The sequence below is a fragment of the Esox lucius genome, chromosome 16, assembly GCF_011004845.1.
Source record: "Esox lucius isolate fEsoLuc1 chromosome 16, fEsoLuc1.pri, whole genome shotgun sequence".
NCBI classification, from domain to species: domain Eukaryota; kingdom Metazoa; phylum Chordata; class Actinopteri; order Esociformes; family Esocidae; genus Esox; species Esox lucius.
This window is the reverse complement of record NC_047584.1, coordinates 15,238,236-15,257,108: the sequence shown is the minus strand read 5'-3', so window position 1 is coordinate 15,257,108 and position 18,873 is coordinate 15,238,236. Positions and strand designations below refer to the sequence as shown.

The window sequence follows — 18,873 nt, the reverse complement described above, 5'->3', positions numbered from 1 at the left end:
CTCATAAAAACAATTATAACACAAAACGTTCATTGACAGTATCCTTTCAAGGGGAGGTAGCACAATGAATCAAAAACAAGGGTCAATATTTTTTGTCCCTTATTTATGCATTTGAAATTTGAGGATATTTTTTATTTTGGTTGATTAAATACTTAATGGAGTTTAGAATATTTCAGTATACTATAGATAATTATTTGTGTTGTTTGGCCTATAAAAAAATGTATCACCAATTTAAATCATTATTTTGGTCAAGTAATGTGGGCACAATCAGAACTTAGGACAGAATGAGAGACACATGTAAGAACAAGAACCAGTAAAAAAGCCTTTTTACTGAGATATCTTATTGTTGTGAGGTTCTGTTTGGTTTTTGTCCTTTGCTTTTTAATTAAGCTTGTCCTTCTGTATTATTGTTCACACATGTGTCTTGTTAGCTCCCTGTTTATCCAGTTAATCTTTCCAGTTTATTTGGGAGGTATTGTTTATATGCTACGACTATACTAAGCCAGTTGCCTTTTGAATCTTTTGGATTGCCCTTACGTGTACCGAGTTCTCTAGCCTGTTTTTTTTTTTCCTATCAACAATTATTAGTCTCGTTCCTGCCTGTACTTTTGCCTGATCTGCTTTCTGTTATCGACCTTGCCTGTTACTCACCACTGGTTGTCTGTTCTTGGTCCTGTGATTAACCCTACACGCACCACACTTGGAACCTGCCTGTGTCGTATTCTTACAATTGTCCCTCGTATCTAAGCCCCCATGCAGTATTTTCTTTAAAAAAATCACTTTGTTCTTCAAGTAATGTATGTTTTTTACATAAAGAAAATACTGTATTTTAATAATGGCCATTGAAATTCTTAGTCTGATCATGTAGGTGTTAGCAAACTAAGGTCAAAATAATACGTACCCAGCCCTGATTGGCTTATCCAGATGAACGGTTGTGTATCATAATAAGATCAAATCCCGCTATTTCCTCGACAAGCCATTAAACACTGAAGTGTCAACATATAGACCAGATATGATCTTACTATGTTTTCTCTAGTGCCCGGTGGATGTGGCAGAACTTGCAAACTTTCTGGACTACAAAGAGAAACTCAAGCGATGCAAGCTTACCAAACAATTGAAACGCCTTCCAAGCTTGCATAGAGACAAGTAAACCAAGGTATTTTTCTGAGCAACTATTGGTCTGTGTCGCAATCTCTTGTACTCCACACTGCCCACAACCACGTGGATAAAATATCACTTGTGTGAAAATGTTCAACAACATAGTGCTCTCCAAGCTCATCACCAAACTCAGGACCATGGGACTGAACACATCCGTCTAAAACTGAGTTATGGACTTCCTGACATGCCAACCCCAGATAGATACAGTGGGGAGAGCAAGTATTTGATACACTGCTAATTTTGCAGGTTTTCCTTCTTAAAAAGCATGTAGAGGTCTGTAATTGTTATCATAGGTACCCTTCAACTGTGAGAGACGGAATCTAAAACAAAAATCCAGAAAATCACATTGTATTATTTTTAAATAATGAATTTGCATTTTATTGCATGACATAAGTATTTGATCACCTACCAACCAGTAAGAATTCCGGTTCTCACAGACCTGTTAGGTTTTCTTTAAGAAGACCTCCTGTTCTCCACTCATTACCTGTATTAACTGCACCTGTTTGAACTCGTTACCTGTATAAAAGACATCTGTCCACACACTCAATCAAACAGACTCCAACCTCTCCACAATGGCCAAGACCAGAGAGCTGTGTAAGGACATCAGGGATAAAATTGTAGACCTGCACAAGGCTGGGATGGGCTAGAGGACAATAGGCAAGCAGCTTGGTGAGAAGGCAACAACTGTTGCCTTAGAATTAGAACGACAACGACCAGCATGACAACGACCCGAAACACAAAGCCAGGGCAACTAAGGAGTGGCTCCGTAAGAAGCATCTCAAGGTTCTGGAGTGGCCTAGCCAGTCTCCAGACCTGAACCCAGTAGAAAATCTTTGGAGGGAGCTGAAAGTCTGTATTGCCCAGCGACAACCCCGAAACTTGAAGGATCTGGAGAAGGTCTGTATGGAGGAGTGGGCCAAAATCCCTGCTGCAGTGTGTGCAAACCTGGTCAAGTACTACAGGAAATGTATGATCTCTGTAATTGCAAACAAATATTAAGTTCTGCTTTTCTGATGTATCAAATACTTATGTCATGTAATAAACTGTACAACTACTATGATACAAATTACAGACATCTACATGCTTTGTAAGTGGAACAACCTGCAAAATCGGCAGTGTATCAAATACTTGTTCTCCCCACTGTAGGGCAGGCAGCAACAAATTTGCCAAGCAGAAGGACCCCTCATGAGTGTGTGTTAAGTCCACTCCTGGAGTCCTTGTTAACCCACATTAACACCATAAGTTTTCCGGCATCACTTTGGTGGTAGACCTGTTCATTAATGATGATGACATTACAGCACGGAGGTCAAAGACCTGGCAGTGGTCTGTTATAAATAAAAAAACAATATCAATGTCAGCAAAACAAAAATCTGATTGTGGACTACAGGAAATGGGGGGATGATTATGCACCCATCAACATCAACATGGTCGACATGGAGAGGTCAGGAAAACCGATTCAGGATAATATACTGCATGGAGACTTAATAAATATTTTACTCACACCTACACTTCTGAAAATTAAATACCCTTGCTTTGTGATTCACTGTAATTTGGAGAGAGAACATTTCTTATCACATTATTTACCATAAATGAATACATATTTTCTACTATTTTGCAATGAATTGGACCAACATTCAGCTTTTACCCTCCTGGGTCTATGCTTCTACAAGTACTGAATGCACAGACAAAAAAATCACTCGTATTTTGTACTTGAAATGAATTCAAAGTCAGACGTTTGTGTGAGTGTTTGACAGCGTTATCTCATTAAGGAAGTTAAGAACAACAGCACAAAATGTCTCTAGAAGATAAACATATTTTTCAAGAAGAATGTTTGGTTTTATTAAACATATATTAATAATATAGCTGTACAATTATAGCCATACAAAATTGGCCCTCAAAATAACCACAATATCAACATGAGTACAAAAAGGATTTCCGAGTCTCAGAGGTTTATCATCACTTGCTGTCAAGGACACTTTAATTTGAAAGACATGTTTTTAGGCAATACTTACGCCAATCATATTATTTGTGATGTGTTTATGAACTGTTGCTCACGTAATCGTTTTTATTGTTTGTTTTTATTGTCTATAAACTGTCAAACCTTGTTATTTGCACTTAGTGCTGATGATCCTTTTCCACAATTTTTTAAGGAAAATAAAACTAAGCTAAGCATCAATACCCAGTACCCATTACCAGTAGATACTATTTTCTATATAATGTAGCTCTAACACAGGTATACTGTAGACTTCAATCAGTACTTAAGCAATTCATTAAAAATATCAATTAATGAAGGTATAAAATTCAGGTGTGACCAGGATCAAAGGTGGAATAACAAAATGTTTGCTGAGGAAAACAAACAATAAAAATGTTTTAAAAAGCTTGGAAAAGCATGAGGAATGACAAAAACTTTGTATATGGCGGATCTTCGAAGAATGCTCTGACCATTGGCCAACAGCCACTTGAGTAGGATATGAAAGTTTGCTGGGGACAGGTAGCAGATGTTCCAGTTAGCTGGATTATTTTTACTTACCCTTACTTGCAGCAATATAATCCATCCTGGGTTACAGTTTAGAAACCTCAAGAATATTGGATAGAAAGAATGATTTTCAATTAATCTTTCAAAGAATAATGTAAAAAAACTAACATTTCAGGTACATGTATTGATGTCATTTTAAAATTGCTTTATATCTGAATTTATTTGTCTGCTTTCTGTGGAATACATTTCTACTTAATCTCAGCATTATCAAGATCAGTAAAACAATACTTGATTTACAATATGTTTTTCGCACATACTGAATGTGTTTGTGTGTGTGTGTGTGTGTATGTCTGTTTTAAAAGTATTTTATATTAAAGCTCTATAAAATTTTACCTGGACTGCAGAATTTACATATACATATTTAAGTATACATATTTTTTCCATTGCCAAATTACAGAATAGTCACAGAATAGTCTTCAGTACTTTATAAAGAACTAGAATTGGGCATAAGAAGTGAGGGCATGAGATGAATATTGCAAATAAAGACATGGAGTAAACAAGCAAATTGAAATTAATATCAGCCTTAGACTGTAATTTCCATTAACATGGTGGCTGAATAGTTTCCCTGCTCTCTCAGATTTGAAACCTTTTGAAACCTTCTGTCCCTTTTCTTAGTTGTTTCAAATAGATTAATTGCATATATGCCCTATTCAGACTTGAGAAAAAATCACTTCACTTAACAGGTAATTCGCCCATTTTTATATGCTGCCTTATTTTCCACTTTTTAAGCGCTTGTAGTTGATTTCCCAAACCACTTCCTTTCACATTTTGACCAAGATAAGTCCACTTATCTGAAGTCTGAATAGGGCCCTATATGCTTACATCCTCGGCATCAGAACTGATTACTTCTTCTCACCAACTTTGGAAGGGATTAATCTTGGCTTAATACATCCATTGAGCCACCAAAACAGTGCCACTATCCAACTTTTACTCTACGGGGCTTTTCCCCATAACATTGCCTACTTTTCCCATGATATCATACCTATCCACATTTTCTATTTTATTTTTATCTCTGGAAACGTCCATTGTATTGCAATCTCTTATGGCACTGTTTTCCTGTCCCATCACTAGCACTCGTGAGCAGAGCGGTCGTCGTCGTTGCAACTATGTGTCATGTCCTACAGAGTATCTACACAGAAAAGGAGAGACGCTCCCCACCAAGGATATTCCCACGGTTCCCTTAAGGAGAAGGAATTCTTCGTTTCTACCCAGAGGAGCGAGGAAAAAGGCTTGGGGCCTCCTCCCGTGCAGACAGCTGGACAAAACAGAAGAGAGGTAAGCAGCAATGGCTAGAAGGCTTGGCTGAACGCTGTGGTCAGATGTAGTACTCCCTGTTGTCCCTGAGAGAAGAGCTGTTGTTGAGGTGGAGCTCAGTCCGATAGGCTGGTTCAGCCTGGTAGGCTGTTTCTCTCCGGTAGGCTGTTTCCAGGTTGTGTCGGTGCTCCTTCTCACTGACGCTGGCGTCTGTCCGGCCCTGCCGATGGCGGTACAGGAAACGGGTCATAACCGCCACCGCGCACAGAGTGAAGCAGACCACCACTGTTACCACTCCTGTGGAGCAGCAAGGGTCTTAGTTATGACACAGATATATGATAATTTAGTTGTTTGAAATATTTTATATGCAACTATTATGTGTTATGTATCAACATATCGGAAGGGATCCCAACCCGGACGCTCATTGCAGTCATGAGGGTATTCGTATTATAATATAGGTGCTGTTTGCTAGGGCGTTGTGGTGTGGGATGATGGGCAGATGGTAACGCAACCGACTTTCATTGTTTTAAGTTTGATTCCACCGTGAGGCAAGATGGTTTTACTGGGAGAGTGGCTTTGTTGTAACCTTCGATTCCATCGAGTGGCAGCACTTTTCCGTGTTTGTTACCTTAACCTTTAACTTAACCCTAACCTCAGTACTGTGATGCCTAACCTAAACCTAACCTCAATACTGTGATGCCTAACCTAAACCTAACCTCAGTACTGTGATGCCTTACCTAACCCTAACCTCAGTACTGTGATGCCTAACCTAAACCTAACCTCAGTACTGTGATGCCTAACCTTAACCTAAACCTAACACATGTACTGTGATGCCTAACCTTAACCTAAACCTAACACATGTATTTTGATGCCAAACCTTAAATCCTCATTTGTAACTGTAAACCTTAAATGTCATTCGTAACGAGACAGTTTTCATTTTGAATCTCTCATTTTAACTGAGACAGTTCATGTTGCTGACCAACATGACAGAAAAACATCTGAGCAATAGCGCTGGGGAAATGTTGATATTAAACATAATAGGACCTGAGATGTTTGTATTGAACAAAATCAAGTTTTTTTTCACAGCCGTTTTTCAAAAATGCAATTTCTGAGATGCAGCATTGATTTTTGAGAGAGACAGTGAGAGAGATAGAAAGAGGGAAAATAAAAGAAACAAACCAACATGGCATGTTTGATATTAACACCAGAACAATAATTTAACACAAAAAACAAACCTCCTATTACTGCAGAATCATGCCGGGTGTCATTGTCATGCTTCTCCTTCTTTTTGTCGGCTTTCGCAGCTTGATCTGACATAGAAGATAAAAGAACAGAGAAGAAGGCTAATTCATTAACTTTCAGTAATGAGTGAAAGAGCTCAGCAGCCAGTGGAGGTTCCTCAACAGGATGTATGTGGCAGAAGATAACGCATTTGTGCAACTCCGTAAACAACGATTAACAAAACTTCCATTAGGCTGGCAGGCATCGGCTTAATATTGTCTCCACTCCTTCTTGATTTATCCTTAAGTAATGTGGCTTTAAGCTGGCTTCCACTGTTAAGGTTGAACAGCTGTGGCAGAGTAAATAACTAATTTATTTGTTTCTTTGACCTGATTTGTATCCAGTTAGGTGAGTGTAGTGTGTTTTACACTCTCGCATTTACCTGAGAGTGGGTGTGAGGTCGTTGAGTCAGCCAGCAGCCCACAGTTAGACTCCTCCAGGTGACCTCGCACACTGACCAATGAGCTTCCACGGTTGAGTAGGGCTGCCTTAAGTGGAGCTACGTGATTGAACTGGACTGATGACAGGCAGCCAATGAAGCCTTTAGATCCTGCCTGCATCACTTCCTCATCAAAATTCTCTCCTCCTGTAATCCAGAATGAACATAAAATTATAACAGTCTCCCAACTAGGAAGTTCTCACAAGAGAATGAGTTTCTTGAGACCTAAAACAAAACATAAAAACAAAACATAATTAGATCTATTATGATGTACAAACGAGTCAATGGGGAGGCTGTGCACATGCAGAGTGTTTTTAATAGATCTGCATTTCTGTTTTGTTGATTAGCTACTGGTGTGCGTAGCAAAAGGTGGTGGGGGGGATTATTGCACAGATTATTGTTCACAATGTGTCTATGTTCTCTGACAGTATGATTCAGTCCCCATAAATGAATCTGTATTTAACCTTCATTAGATGTATCCTGTTTATCATATTGAATTAAAAGTAGTAATTTCTATTGCCACAGCAGTGAATGATAGATGAATAATTATCCTTCAGCATTAATCTTTAAATCTGCAACTCTAGGTCTACAAAAGCATTTCTGTGTTTTTAAAATATGGAGAAATGGGTAGGAACAATATCACACCACTGCAAAGTAACACGGCATGTGTAAAAAAATTCTGAATCCATACATGATCAGTTTCATTATATAATGGTTCCATTGAATGATCCTCTTTATTCCATTATTCATTATAGGTCCATGCATGGCAGCATAATTTCATAGGAGGGCTTACCGATGACTTTGCCCAAAGTCAATGATCTGATTAAGATCAACTCTGCATCAGATGACAGGGTGTACTTTTTGTGGATGTCCTGGTCGATCTGAGAAGATGTGGAAAGTAATCAAATAACAAACAAGGATTGCCGGAAATACAAAGCCATTTGACATTTCAATACATTAATGTTGTAGTAATATATTATTTAGCTGTTTCATTAAAATTGCTGCAGTTTGTCAAGAAAAACTTCCATGCCGACATACAGTATATTGCGTAGATCAGCATTTTCCAACCTTTTCCATTCCAAGGGAATACCAAATCACTATAGAAAACTCTTGAGGACAACCTTTCAGAGTGTGTGCAGCCAGCGAAAATAAGAGGAAAAAATATTATTATTATTCCTTGGAGCCGAAGTCTGCAAATACAGACATATTGTATGAATGGCCACCTTGGAGCCCCTATCTGAATAAGACTAATGCTGGGTGTAAGCACTTGGACAGGGAAAATAACAAACATCCTAAAAGAAACTTGGAAGAATTTACTGTAGGACTACGTAACTATGTCTGGATAAGAAATATGTTCAATCTGTTGTTCTCAATCTTAAATTCATTACCTATAAATAATGATCGGACAGAATTCTGTTTCACCCTATTGATAAAGCATTGTTCCATCATAGTCTATCTCTGATGAATGAGGTTAATGCTACTAATTGCTGGAGAATACATCAGCTTAAGGTGTAGACATTGTACCCTACAAGATGTATTCACACTCTCTCTGTATAATGTGGTTGTGACTATTCCTTATAATGAAGGACACAATTCCATGCAATTGATTGTGAACTGAATAATCTCCTTGGTATCTGGATTCATCACATTCTGTGGTAATTTCCACAACAGGCAATAGTGCCGTGACTCAGATCATCCGCCTTTTTGATGGAAACGTCTAGATGGTGCTGATAATCAGACAGCTCAAATGGCCAAATTAAGCAATGTCAAGGTTTTTGAGTGTTTGAGTGTCATATTCTCAGTAAAATGCAGAGGTCATCCAGGGTTGGTACAATGATCCAGAATTTGGAGTAAACATTTAGAGATTCTGTTTCTTGGAGAGTTGAAATGGCTTATTTTGTATTAGTATGTGTAAATTAATAGGCATATGAACCGGTATGTATTTTTGTATATTAACCGTTAAGTATTTGTGTATATGAACCAGCATGTATTTGTGAGTAGGTATATGAGGTGCACCTAATGATAAAATTACCAGAGACTTATTAGGTAAACATCCATTGAAATGGAAAGTTCTAAAACTAGTCTTGGAAGATCCTGTTAAAACAGAACCAATGTCTGTAAATGGCTGGGAATTTTTATCTGAATTTGTCTGCAGCTTTGCTAAATCAGGAAATTGTTTCTCAAATTTGTAGTATAACTGTACACTGGCTACAAAAAGACGCTAACACATCTGGATCTGGATAATGATAATTAGCCATTAGAAAAGCTACAGAGAGTTAATAGAGGAGTGATATGGAAGGTTGAAAAGATCTGGTGGAATGTAAGAAGGAAAGAAACAGTACGCTGGCATGTTGGATTGATGGCAGAATTATTTACATATTTTAATAGAACTTTGTGATACGGGTAATATAGATTGACTAGCCAAAAGATATCTGGGAGAAGAAAGAAAACAGCAGTGAAATGGGTAAATCACAGTCTAAAGAGGAAAATGTCATTGTCAGAACTTGTATTTTATATGTAGATTAGTGAATTTAATGAACTTTTTCGAGGTGGAAAGAGAGAGGGCAAGTGACTGTTTGGTGGAGAGCTTGTTTTTAAGACTGTTTGGGGGGCCTATGGCTGCGCCCTCTGCTCCATGTGGCACCACAGCTCCTCTTCCTCTCCGGCGCTCCACCTCGCCGGTGTACTAACCACTGGCCGGGGAGTGATGGCAGCAGCGCACCCTGGTGACGCACCTGTTTTCACTCAGTCATTAGTTGTGTATATATTGTGTTTGTTAGCCACTGCACAGCACGGATTATTGTTCCTGTCTAGCTGAATGTGTGGTGCATTTTCTTGTATCGCTTCAAGATGCATTATTTATATAAAATTGCTTGACTTTTCTGTTTCTTTCCACTGCCTAATTTTTACGCACTCTTGGCACTCGCACCGTCTCAATGGCGGTGGGTGCACGACCAGGTTTGTTGGTTGCGGGGAGTCCCCATGGCATTAGGATGCAATGGCTTTTCCAGCCACTGGGTTTGCCGGTTGTGGGCGTGGCCACGGCTTTAGGGTCAAAACGGCTTTCATGGTCCATCGCGGGACCCTCTGCCGGGGGTGCATCTGGCAGAATGAAGAAGACAGTCAACTCAGAGGAGAAGAGTGCCACCTGTTCTGCCCCACTGCCCGGTCGTTGGTTTTCCGGAGCTGCGTCCTTTCATTGTTCACTGGGCTTTGGCAAAGCTACAGGTTCTGTGGCTGGCACCTCTGGGCTATAGCTTAAGACAGTTTTGGCCTCCTTATATATTACATTTGAATAAAATTAGTATTGTATACAAATGGTTGTATTGTTCTTACAAGCACATTGCTTTAATTGTGTTGCTTTTATGCACATTTGATTTACTAAAGGTTGTGTTCATAAACCTGCACTAGGGAAACCTTTACCCTAGCCACATGGTACCATCTTTAATATTAATGATATTATTTTAAAGCAATGAACAAAAAAGTGCATTGTGCTGAAAATTGTATTGTTTGATTTTTGGTTTTCGATATAAAAGTTGGTGAAATGATTTTAGTGTACCAGTACTTTTTGAACTTTTCCAGCACATTTTAACAATACATCAATGATAGGGATAACTGTGATCATTTTGGTCACTATGACCGTGATTTGAAATGTTCATACTGTTTCATCCCTATTCAACATCAAATCATGTTCACACGATTTGTTAGTTAAGTATCATCTTAATTATTCACTAAGATATAAACCCCAATAATGGCCAATAACTATAGGAAAATTTTGATTTTTCTTCAGCCTAATTGCTTCTTCAGATAGTTCAGCCAATGCCACACTTTATCATCATGAATATGCATGACACTTGGATATCACACATCAAAACTGACACATGGCACCTGTCAAGAAACGTTTCGCCACAGATATAACCAACAACAGTGAATTCAAGTGTAGTACAATATGTGGAACAGGGTTAAATAATATTTTCCCCAGATCAAAGCAGTACAAGCAAACATATTTTATCCAGCCAATGTAGTTTGCTATTGCATATGTCGCTACATTTATAGCTAGTGGAAGCTAACATTAGGTGCTTGTGTATCAGGTAATGGCACTAAATTTAACTTTCTAGACCATGGCAACAAAGCACATTATACTAAACTTGTTTTGATATTCGCTCCAACTACAGTACTTACAAATAGAATCAGACACCCCACACTGGTGGATTCTGTTGCAGAGACAGTAAGACTGGAAGAAGCTACAGCTCCAACAACTAGGGCCAATCTGCCTATTCCAATGTCTACCAGGTGGAAATGTGTTAAACTCCCAGGAGAGAAATGGTCAGTGCACACCAGGCACTTCACTGTGACATTTTCCGCATGCTTGACATGGCTCTCTAAAAAATGTAATCAGTTTCTACTTAACTCCTGGATTTTTTGGCAAGCTGAATAAAGACATTACTAAAGGCTCAATTGAACAAGACAACATGAAAGAGAGAAATCAACTGAATTTGAGGCATGAGGAGATAATGTGAATTGGAAGGAGAATTCGATGAGCAAAACTATTTTAATTGTTGAGCAAAACCAATCTATGAAGAATATTTTTAATCCCATTTAGAAAATCCCAGAAATTTGGAGCAACATTTCTCAAAATAGCAATGCATGTTTATGATAACTCTTTTCTGATCATTATTATACCTAACAAAATACTGAAAACCCTATTTTTGAAAGGATTGCAAGAATAAAACAATTAAGGTAAATACTCCTTAAATTTGCTACATTTTCAGTGAAATTGCAGGAAATTAATTTAGCTCAAAGCCCTCCAAAAGCTAGAATCAGCTCTGACAAGGGTTGTAAATTGTGTTAATTGTGATGGAATTAGTCACCTGTAGGTAAATATCTTTTCCCTCACGGTGGATTCTGATTCGGTGAAGCCGTCCATCAACCAGGCTGGTGGGCCTGGGGCTAAACACATCTGGCCTCCTGTCCACATGGAGGTGGTACCAGATCTGGAGACTACCTGTAAACCACAATGTAAACTGAAAACCAAGCACTGAAAGATCACATCCATAAACTGAGGTGATGACTTAAAGACGTCTTTAATTAATGCTTCGTCAGGACTAAGCAAACTCTGTATCTCCCGGGCACCATGCTGATGAGATTGTCCCACAAATGGCTTTGAAATTTAAATAGACAATGTTAGGAGAATAACCTTTAAATCACTGAAATTTCCTGGTGAAGAGGCTCACCTCACTTTAACAGATGAACCTTTACTTTTTTCCCACATACATCAATCATTGGAAATGAGATGCAGAGAACCTAATCAAAAATAGAATTATGACTGAAGAGAGAGTGTTTTTTTTTTATATATAGACTTCTCTATTGAAGGCCCCATGGTTATCTCTTTAGATATATAAATATTTATCTTTGAGCAGCCTAAAGCTCTTTGGCCTGTATTGAAAATGTCAAAACGCACTCCATGTTCCTCCCACACACACGACACTAGATCAGAGAGGTAGAGAGCTTTGCATTAAGTGAAGTTCGGTCAATATTACAATTCCATCTCAGTTGGCAAAGGGTTTTAAATTGTGTTTGAGAAACCCATGACAGTGCCTAGGTTCCCGAGATTACCATGGATGAAGTGCCCTCATGATCCTCCAATATTTCCAAGGCGTGACTCATTCACACATCCCGATGGAACACAAACCACCATAAAAGACTTACGACTTGGAGACACACAGGGTTGTCACTCAACATGCAGCTGCTGGGGTTTCTATACAACTTGGAAAGGCTGTCAGATTAGAGTTCTAAGGTGTGTGATTTGGGGCGGTCATGGGTTTATTATGGGTGAGGCTAAGACGTCTAGGCAAGTCATGGTAAATTTCCTTGGTTAGGTGATGGATGGAAATATTTTAAACATGACACATTACTGTACTTCTACCAAACTTATCAAGGTATTCAAATTATATTCTCTATTATAAGAATGACTGCAATTGTTGTTGTCCAAGGCAACTAGTAATTTACTGCTATGAGATACAATGGAGAAAGCACATAGGTGTTGAATAAAGTTGCACAATTAAGATAATCAAGTCATAAAGTCTTAAAAGCTTATATGAAACCCCAATTTCTTCCAGTCAGTCTAAATATAATTCTTAAAATATGTTCGAGGCATATTGTGTTTCACCCATACAACCAAATGCACTGAGGTGTAAGGGGAAAGGACACATCAGAAACCATTTACAGTTGTACTACTGACAAAGAAGTCTTTACCGTTGCGTGCCAGTATGACTGCTATGTACTGCTGGCTGAATGTGCTGACAGTGAGCAGCATAGCAGGGCTCTGTGTGGTCATGAAGCTGAAAGCCATGTTCTCTCTGGCTCTGCTGCTCTCTCTGTACACACTGGAGGCCTGAGAGCTCCTGTTCTGCATCACAGAAAAAGGCTCCTGGAAGGTGTAAGTCACTGACGACTCCCTGTCAAATGACACAGAAACCTCTGCATGGACACAAAGAGAGAATCAGGGGATGATGTAATGCACCCATCAGTTGTTGAGAGCAAATACAAGAGCATTACTCAAATAAATTAACACAATCAATTGTCAGAATGAAGAAATAATACCCCCAACATTCATGACACATTATATTTTGGACAAAACAGAATGAAATGTACCTCCTATATGAAACAGACCCCCCTTTGTTAAGGGCCATTCTCAGATATAATGGATGCCTAGATTAGTGTGATTGTGAAAAGCAGATCCTCTCAGACAGACCAGAGACAGAAAAGAAGCAAGGATCTGTCATCTCATCCTCTACCCCTTTGATCTCTTCTTCAGACAAAGTCCAATCTGCATTCTGAATGCCACTGATCTCACCACGACCACTTCAAGCAAAGTGAAAACCTCTCAAAACATTCAGTTATTTTGTCTTCTTCTCCTTTAAAGTAGTCATAGACAAAGACGCAGAATGTATTGCATAATTACATCGCTGTCTAAGCAGATTCTCCGAGTTTTATGGTTTCATAACAAAGTTTCATAAGCCATGAAAAGCGCTCCACCCACACAAGTGCAGGCAGTGAAAATAAAGAACAATCTACAAAGACAGAACAGGGTTAAGATAAGTCAATATTGATTTTTTTCTTAAGCATGATTGAAGGCAAGGATTTCTTTCAAATGAAAATGGCTCAAGAACAACCCAGTGGTTTAGAGAAAATATACCTTATTTACAAACACACAAGAATCCCCATGTGGATACATAAAGCTTTTTGCTCAAGAGCTACTCTTTTTCTGAAAAAAAAACCCCCTGACAAATAAAGGCCTGACATCAGGGGTGGAGAACCGTATGGTTCTGGTTGCATATGGATGTCATCACTCTAGTCTACTGTATAATGCATACTGTATGATGCGGACCTGGGGCATGTTCCAAGTACCAACTGCATTAAATCAACAATGCATCTTTATTTAGAAGTGTATTCTTGTACCTTACATATCTTTTTGTAATTACAGTTAAATAATTCACCAACAACAATATTATTATTATCTCATTTTCTTTTTTTTTTTTTGGGGGGGGGGGGTCATAACGCACCTTCCTTGCAGGAGGGTCCACTGTAGGCAGACTGGGAGCAGTCACACACGTAGCCACTGTTCTTCTCCACGCACCTTCCTCTGTTGTGGCAGAGACTACTGGAGCTGCTGCAGTGTCCGGGGCAGCCAGGGCTCACCCCCGGGGTCATTTTAGCGCGCTCCTCCAGGTTAACGGTCACACCGTTTATAGTCAGAGTTCTGATGCAGCCCAGGAAGCCCCTCTGTCTGGCCGCCGTTCCCCCTTGAGGAGAGACCACAGGTAATAACTAATGAATAGTATGTATTATATTTTATAAGACATTTCTAACTAGTCTATACATAATAATGTAATTACATAATATCAAGTTTCTTTGCTTATGAAAAATGATATCCTACTGTCTATTTGAGGAGAATCAGTTAACTAAGGTCAGTTAAGGTCAGTTAACTAACCTAAAAATATACACAAGGCCTACAAACACACAGCTTGCTGTTGAGACCGAGACTAAGAGCTGCAAAAAATCTCAAAATGGGTTCAATCATTGCAGCTAATAAAATAAACGTTTGCGGAGATTACCTTTCATGTTCAATGCCGCAGATATCGGCATCAATTGGACATGGCTTTTAAAAGCTGCAATGCCTATAACCCACATTCAAATCGAATCCAAGCCCAAGGCTATGAGGCCAAGCCAGTCGTACCCACAAACAGCTGGCTGTTGAGCCGGAGGCGGAGGTGTCCATCAGACGGGGCTTCTAGGAAGCGCAGGGGCAGCTGGTCCACCTGCAGAGAGGCCTCCTTCACGCTGCGCTCCGCCCTCACGTAGTGCCACTGCCTGTCATTCAGGGGCACGTGGGACTTGACGGCAAGGATCACTGGCCCATTTCCCACGTCAAAGGAGAACGTCACCACAGACGGAGCTGAGGGAACAGGACAAGGGCACACGATGACAATCAGGTTACATAAAACTAATTCTTTACATTGTGTGATCTCTGTCTCTAGGGGCACGTGGGTCATTGTTATCACGCAGCTGTTACAGAAAAACTTTTATTATTCAAATTTAAATTTATACAGCCCTGTAATTTTTCTTTATTGTAAATCTTGGATTACATTATGTATGACCGGTGTATGCCTGATTGGGCGGCTTAGAAACCTTTTGGAGTAACATGTAGTGCTCTCTTAAAATTAAGTGCAGATTATTCCTGTAAGCTGTAAGTGTGTGTGGCCCACAGACTTACAGCTGAGCTCCACTCGAATGAAGTCCTTGAGGCCCAGGTTTTCCAGGAAGACACCTGAGGGCGCGCTGGTCTTGAAGTAGAAGGAGAGGTCAGCGCTGAGCTCTGTCTGGAGGGTTGGGAAGTGTAGGTAGGACGACTCCTGGTAGAAGGACGCAGCATTCCACGTAGACTCTAGAAGACAGAGTACGTACAGGGAATGAGTTGGGACTGAGTAGACCATTTGAACATAGTTAATATTGAATCAGCCATTTGCCTGAAAAAAAATATGATGTTCAAAGTGACCAGTTGTAGATCAGATTTGACAAAACAGAACAGTTCACTTACTGTCACCATAACAACGCAGTGGGCCAATTCTGTAGAGCGCCTCAGAGAATGTTCTGTTGGTGTCTCCAATCACAATCTCACTCACTGGTAAGTGCTCTTTGTAAGAGAGGACTCCTGTGTCATTAGCCCTAAAATACAGAGGGACAGTTGGCTTTCTGTGGGGGGATTCAAATAACGATGAAATCCTCACCTCTCCTGTTGGACTGTATTAAGGTGAAATATTTAGAGCCTAAGAAGGTCATAATATCTGAAATGTGGTAATATACAGAATACAGAAAAAATGTGGGCACCAGCAGATACACGCAAAGGCATGCACAATTAGAAAGACAGCAAAGGAAATACAGAGTCATTAGCCTTTTTACCACGAGTCTGTATCGGCATCACAGTTGCAGAAGTAGTTCATGTCTATGCAGTTCTCCTCTAGGCTGCAGGAGCACTGCTGAACACCCGGCAGAAAGCCCCCCCAGTAGGTCCGTCTCTCCCCAGCCTGGTCCACCCACCATGAGAGGGGGCTGCCATCTGTATCAACCAGTGTTACAATTAGACCCACAGAGTAACCAAATCTGCACAGTGACTGTAATTCCCTAGGAATCTGTTGGCATCTCATGGCATCGTGTCAATGATTCTCAGTGATGCCAGTCAAACAAGCAGGGCTAATTTCCTGAAGCATCTGTAAGTTGGCCTGCTACAGTCAACCCGTCACACAAACATGACTCTGCATTACACTACAGGCCTGCGGGGAGACACACCTCTCATCCCTCAGACTGTACTTTTAATACAGGAGGTGGGTGGGTGAGTGGGGACCCGATCATGAAAACAACTGATGGAGAGTAATTTGAAATGAGTGAGCATGGATGGTTTGTGATTGTGGCACTGGTCAAGTCACAGTAACAGACATTAAAATACAAAAGTGCACATTGCGCAATGCAACAGAATGTTGTCCAATATTCCTTTGCCTTAACGTGTTATATTGACATTTCACTTGTTTCAACCATTCTTTAACTATTGTTTTTCCTTTTCTTCTATGCGTTTATATAGGTGTGCAACTCAAACTTCTGTTAAAGATGTGATGGGTGACAGAATCGAAGGCTTTAGCCAAATCAATAAAAACACTATAGCAGATTAGATGTCTAGAGCAGATTATATGTTGTTTAGGACCTGTAAAGATGAGCAGATACACCCATGGCCAGACCTGAAGCCTGACTGAGCAGCAGAGAGAACACTGTGGGGCTCCAGATGGAGTGTTAGCTGTTTGTTGACCAGACATTCAAAAGCAGGAAGGTCCTGACTGAGACAGGCCTTTAACTGTCAGTGTCATACTCATTTGAAAAGAGGAATGGTGGCAGCAGCTTTCCAATCCTGTAGGATTACAGCTGATCGCAATAAGTGATTTAACAGGCAGGTGATACGGGCGGTGACAATAAGCAGACAGAAAAATGGGGCTCCAACTCATTCACAAGGATTGGAGAAAAGGACAAATGCTGTTGAAGCTATCAACAATTTTAGCTTTATCAGTTGATACTACGTTTTCATTCTTCATAGCTATATGAAGCTGAGATTAGTACTTTTTACTTTTCATGGATTTTACAGTGTTGCAGAACATTTAAGATAAAAACAAATGGCAGCAATTGTTATTGGTAAAATCCTTCCTTTGCTTTTCCTGATTTCCAGAGTGCACTGATTCCTGGAAATGTTTACACAACTGAAATTAAGTAGAAACAATCACTGAATTCAAAAAGGGTTTCTAAATACCAAAGTATATTTGGTTGTAAATCCACTATAGAGGTTTTTCCAATATTCATGCATGGATTCCACAATTATGTTTAATCTAGCTGACCTTGATATTTCCATCAAGATTCTTTCATCAAATTTCAACTACCATGATGAATATAAATAAATAAATGTTTGCTTTCCATTAGTGTCAGATAAAGTTTGAAAAAGGAAAAGAGCCAGGTTAATGATTCAACGAAATGCAGGTATCCATGTCTTGTTTTCCAATGAAGTCAAAGTAATCACAAGGAAATTGGTTTCTGAACGTGGTCAAGCACACTGAAAGATGTGATTAAATCTCTATATCTGAATAGGGAGATGAGCTATGGTCTTAAGGAGTTAGCACTAGGTATTTAGTTCCTACCAGAGTATTAATTATTTACTGAATCTCTGCTTATCTTTCAATGTCAGAGAAGACAATTTGTGACATTTATAGTCCTAATGGTCTGGGTAAACGGTAAGAGTCTGTTACTCAAATATTATGCTGTATAAGATATTGCTGTAATTATTGTAAAAAGGTGAGTAAAATGATTTGATCTTTCTTCATGTGAATACAACTTATATAACGTTTTCTAAATGTACTTCTTAGTTCACTTTAGTTAACCCCTTTCACCTCAGCACATTATGCAATGCATGTTTATCATAATACTGTAGATCTATTGCTCTCTCCATCCTACAGGGAGAAACCTTAATGAGAGCATATCATGCCTGTGGAAGACCTTTTCACATTTGGCTGCGTCACTGCCTCAGTACAGGTGCCTCAGAGGCAGCAACTTAAACTGCTGGACCTTTAAGTTGCTGCCTCTAATAAATAAAATCAGGTGTGCTAGATTTGTGTTGAGCATTAAGAGGAATTGTTTGAAAATCGTCAAAGACAATGAATCAATTTTACCCAAGAGGGTGTGGACAACTTGTTTACCATGCCCTCGGGTGTACAAGTGCTTAATCTGACATATTTTAATAAAAAACACTGTACTTAAACTATTTCATCCTTCTACAGAGAAATTGTTCCAACACCCAGCTGGGTGTCATTCTTTTTGCAGTCTTATTGTTTAAAAGAAGTGGTTGTTCATTTGGGCATTTACCAGTCAGCCACTGGAGCACTGTTGACAGCAGTAGCACTGTCCGTGGTCCTGCATTCAGCACGTCATTTCGCACTCAATGCATGCAGTTTCAAACAATAAGTTGTAACCTACATGACGAACCATTTCATATCCATTATACAGGGAATTATTGTAATAATAACACTGTCAATTTATTTTGGCAATAACTGTAACTTTGTGGTCTCCTACAACAAGCCCCAGATTTGCCAATATTGGACCACTCTTCTTTACC

General features: G+C 39.5%; 1 protein-coding gene across 3 annotated transcripts in view; it reads right to left on the bottom strand.

Annotated features, from left to right (window-relative positions):
- Positions 1-2,994: 2,994 nt before the first annotated feature.
- LOC105030805 (contactin-associated protein-like 5) overlaps positions 2,995-18,873 on the bottom strand; it is an 87,972-nt gene continuing 72,093 nt past the window's right edge. For all 3 annotated transcript variants that reach the window (XM_029113468.2, XM_029113470.2, XM_029113469.2), the window contains exons 14-24: positions 16,131-16,287; positions 15,769-15,896; positions 15,445-15,615; positions 14,908-15,126; positions 14,234-14,473; positions 12,924-13,148; positions 11,540-11,673; positions 7,462-7,549; positions 6,612-6,815; positions 6,184-6,258; positions 2,995-5,245 (exon numbers count right to left, since the gene is read on the bottom strand). In XM_029113468.2, coding sequence (XP_028969301.2) covers positions 5,010-5,245; positions 6,184-6,258; positions 6,612-6,815; positions 7,462-7,549; positions 11,540-11,673; positions 12,924-13,148; positions 14,234-14,473; positions 14,908-15,126; positions 15,445-15,615; positions 15,769-15,896; positions 16,131-16,287 — 1,877 coding nt within the window. In that variant the 3' untranslated portion in view covers positions 2,995-5,009. The remainder of the gene's footprint in view (positions 5,246-6,183; positions 6,259-6,611; positions 6,816-7,461; positions 7,550-11,539; positions 11,674-12,923; positions 13,149-14,233; positions 14,474-14,907; positions 15,127-15,444; positions 15,616-15,768; positions 15,897-16,130; positions 16,288-18,873) is intronic.